A 4,402-nucleotide genomic window follows, 5' to 3' on the forward strand; every position below is an offset into this window, starting at 1 on the left:
ACTAAGGTTCACTCAAGAAAGCTAGATCACCTCTAAGTCTCACTAACAAACTCTAACTTACACTTAGTTGATTTTAAGAACAAACCGGGAAACGAATTGTTAAAGTGCTCTAATGTCGACTCTCCTCTCGGTCTCACCGACACACTACCCTAATGGAGACGAATACTACGCAACCAAGGATAGAGGAACAATTTAGTTTAACTTAAATTAGATCAACTAATCCCAACTTTAAAAATCACTAACAACAGTTCTAACTTTTAACTATTTTTGTCTCAGTGGACCCCCGTTAGAAAACACTTAACGCGTTAAGATTGTTTCCGAGTTTCAAACCGATGTTTTAGGGCTTTTGATTGAAAGAACGATACGAGTCGACCGATTTAAAACTTATCTTAAAACGATGATCCAAGCGACGAAACAATGTTTCAATTTGAGTTTTTGAATTTCCTATTAACAAAAATCAAGTCATTTGATCCAAACAACGAAACAATGTCTCAATTTGGGTGTAGCAAACAAATCGTTGAACTTGATTGCCACATAAGCTAATTTTAATTTTCATTTTAATTCCACACCTGCTAAAGTAATTAACCGTCCGATGAACCAATGGGTTGTAGTCTTAAACCTGCACTTCTCGTTTTCTATAGGCTGAGTTAGCATGCATGTAATTTAAGAGGCTACACAATTATCGTAAAATCCAAACAACATACTTTCGAAAATATTAATGCAACCTCCATTGTTTTGGTTTCTAAAAATCAATTTAATGCAAGTGTGTCTTTAAAAAGAAAAAATATCATCCACATTACAATCACTCTATTACACACACACACACAGCAACATAATGACGATGTTAACAGCAACACTCATTACTTTGTTCAGCTTATTGACTTGTGTCATGGCAGTTACACTTACTTATGCAATTGCCTCCGATTACTTCACTTCTTGTTTCGACCCGAAAGCCAGGTACAAGTTTAGATTATATATTTTGCTAAGTACTTGACACGGAATGTTTTCGAAATGAATTAGGGGGCCGGTGTTTGGCCTAGCTTTTATTTTTTTGGCTTATGCTTGTAGGGGTGTGCGCAAAACCGAAAAACCGAATCAGAACAGAAAAAACCAAAATAACCGAATGATAAAACCAAACCGTATTAGAAATCGGCGGTGCGGTTTTGAACTTTAGCAAAAACTGAAATATTGGTTTTGGTTTGGTTTTGTGTTTTGTTAATAACCAAAAAAACTGAACCGAAATAACCAAAAATTGAAATACCCATAATATCTTAACTGTAAGTCCGTAACCATTAAAGCGAAATCTACTGATTACTATTTTTTAACATTTGGTTAATAACAAATATATTTGGTTTATAGATATGGTTAATAACTAATAGTTTAAGGTTTTGATTTTGAATTTTGATTTTAAATGTATCTTTTATTAACTTTTAATATATTAAGTCTAAATATTCAATATTTTAATAATCATTAGTTTTTTTTTTAAAATATCATGCCCAATTTCAATATCTTGGATCTTTTGCCCAAAAAGTTTTGGCTCGATTAGCAAAACCGAAAAATCGCATCCAAAATCGAACTGAACCCAAAAAACCAAAAACAAAAACCAAATGATTTTAAAAAATCATAAAACCGAAAGTTTAGTTTTTGGTTCGGTTTTAGTCAAAAACCGCACTGAACCGCACCACACACCCCCCTACACAAAAGCTTCGTTAAATAAGCTAAAAAAACCATCTTCAAATAATATTATTCAAATTAGCCTATATAAACTAATAAGCATAAACTTATTATTATTTGGGAAAAACCCGTTTTGACAAAACTTTTTCAGATATATCCGAATACCAACAAAAATTCCAAAACTAGCCTAAAAAATTCCGTTGGATCCGACGGAATTTCGGTTGATCTTAGAATATTTATGAAAAAGTTTGGTCAAAATGGGCTGCTTTCGGAAATTTTCCTGAATCGAAGCTTTTGAGGTGAAGTATGGCTTCTGGTTCATCTATGGGCTCTATGCACTTGTTAAGTTTACTGTTTTTATTTTTTGGATTCATCGATTTCTTATATTATGGATTTTGAAAGTTAATCTTGAAACGAGTTAAAAGAATTTTGATAGTTTTTACTGTTTTATTTTTTTGCCATTCAAAAAGAAAAAGAAAGTTAAAAGTGTTAAGTACAAATTTAGTTTAATTAATTAGGATGTTAATGTTTAGAGTTATCTAGTTTATTTTAGTTAATAGAGTTAACCTTAGTATTAGATATTTAGATTATAGTTGAGAGAAGTATTTGAATTGTCTACGGTAATCGTAATGACTAATGAGTGGTTGAATTGTTTTTTTTATTAGTAAAACAAGAAAAAAGTCGTGGAGAGTTTTCACAAAATATAATGTTTTCGTATAATCAGTTTTATTATATCTTATTGACTTTTTTTCAAATAAGTAAATTAAATGTTTGATTTTATGGTATAAAATTATAAATGTTGATAACAGTCAAATTTATTTCAGGTGGATGCAAGTGGGATTGCTGGAATTTTTAACAGATCTTTCTCTTATAATTGTATGAATTTTCATTTTATATTTAACCCACTCTTTTAAAGTTGCTTAGTGTTCCTCGGTTTCACTTTATTTATAAACCAGTATTTGTATGTTGTTTAAAATTCAGGTATTTGCTTCTTCTTTTTTACCCGCTGAACTTATATGTGATTGTTTACTTGTAAATTTTAGGCTTGGTATTTCTACAAAGAATCAAGATGGATCCTGCGAGTTATATTTATATTTTTAACATTTTGGTTCGGAAGGTATTTTTTTTTAGTTTTACATATTTATTAGCATTGTAATATGTTTTATATCATTCCAGTATTCAATTAAGAACAACAATTGGTTTTTGGTCAGTGCATGATTTAGAGGTTTTACGTACGCCAATTTTGTTTAACAAATTATTACTTATATTACAAATGATTACTTTTATTATAGTATAAAATGATTACAATAAAGTGGCAGCAAACAGGCAACAAGCTGTGCCGCAACCCTCATATTTATAAGTTTCTTAGATCCCTGTAAACCATATAAATAATTAATTTGAACCGAATGAATAGTTGTTAAACCAATTATTTTTCTATGCACAGTTTTATTATATGTGGATACATAATTTTAGAGATCTTCAAGTTATCACCCGAAGAATCTTCAAAAGATCCTATTAAATTTGTGTTGGTGAAACGTCATAAAAGGTAAGAACAAAGTTCATATGTATGCTAGTCCTAGGCCATACTCTTTGTTGATTTTGTATTTGTAATTTTGTAAGGGATGCCATTGGCCACACGTGGCGAGTTTTTGTTGTTACAACAAGAACAATCTTAATCTTACTTGCCTGTTTGATGCTGGGATCGTTAGTTTTTGTCTTTACCATAAAGGGATCTCCATTTCATGCAGAAGTATTATCACCGTATGTATATTAATTTCCGTCTTTTATTATCTATTTTGCATTTCATTTTTTTAAGTAAAATGAAATTTTAAATAATCTTCACAGGTGCATGGTACCATTGCTAGCAGACTTCGTAGTCTTGCGTGTGGTGGTTTTTCCGGTATTTATATTTACATTTATGTTTATGTATGTACTAGTTTATATTTACCGCTATAACAACAACATTACACATATAATTATTGCATTCAGATGTGGGTAGCATATAAGGAATCAAGTCGGATTAATGCTTTTGTTTGGATTCTTTTAATCATATGTTTCGGGAGGTAAATTGTTTTCAATTTATTTTAGGAAATTTTTAAATTTGCCTTTGATTTATCGTACCGTAATTTGTGAATTTGCATATATGCAGTGGCATAATAGATATGTTGCTGATATTTAGTGTTTTTTACAGTATGGCTTTGTGTGCATACATAGTGCGAGAGTTATTCTACCTCTCACCCGAAGAACCTCCTTTTCTTATACTTTTCAATAAAAGTGACAGGTAATTAATTCCAGCACAGAAGTTGAATTTTTGGTTAGATTGTTTTTACTTTCATGCTAAATACTGAAAAAATCTCTTTCTTTTTTGCTTATAAATTTTGAATTTTGCAGAGAACTGATGTTGAATGATCCTTTACTAGTGGAGAATGACAATGTTTAAGTAGGATATGCAACATGTCTTTTCAAGAAATGATGGATTAATCTTAAATAAGTGTTGTTGATGTTGTTGCCTATTTATTATCAATAAACACTAATATTACAAATGTAGTGGGGTATTGCTGTTTTCTTTTTCTGTTTTGGGAGTAAGTTACATTTTTGGTCTACATAGTTTAGTCAAATATATGGGTTTATCTTGTTGTTTGGCAACCTTTACAGTCAATAAGAGACATAAATGGTTAAGAGACTCTATGTCGGTAATGAGTACACCGATGTGATAGTGATTGGTGGT

The 4,402-nt window shown here is 30.7% G+C and overlaps 1 protein-coding gene across 1 annotated transcript; it reads left to right on the plus strand.

The window, feature by feature from the left end:
• The first annotated feature begins 831 nt into the window (after window positions 1–831).
• On the plus strand, window positions 832–3,776 carry LOC143618892 (uncharacterized). The gene is made up of 5 exons (XM_077090947.1): window positions 832–957; window positions 2,499–2,550; window positions 2,718–2,791; window positions 3,119–3,220; window positions 3,295–3,776. Exons 1-5 carry the CDS (start codon window positions 836–838, stop codon window positions 3,446–3,448), a joined length of 504 nt encoding a protein of 167 aa, XP_076947062.1. The 5' UTR covers window positions 832–835; the 3' UTR covers window positions 3,449–3,776.
• Window positions 3,777–4,402: the final 626 nt, after the last annotated feature.

This window comes from Bidens hawaiensis, unplaced genomic scaffold, assembly GCF_021521415.1.
Source record: "Bidens hawaiensis isolate Kalapana, Puna unplaced genomic scaffold, B.hawaiensis_p1.1 tig00002343_1, whole genome shotgun sequence".
Lineage (NCBI taxonomy): Eukaryota > Viridiplantae > Streptophyta > Magnoliopsida > Asterales > Asteraceae > Bidens > Bidens hawaiensis.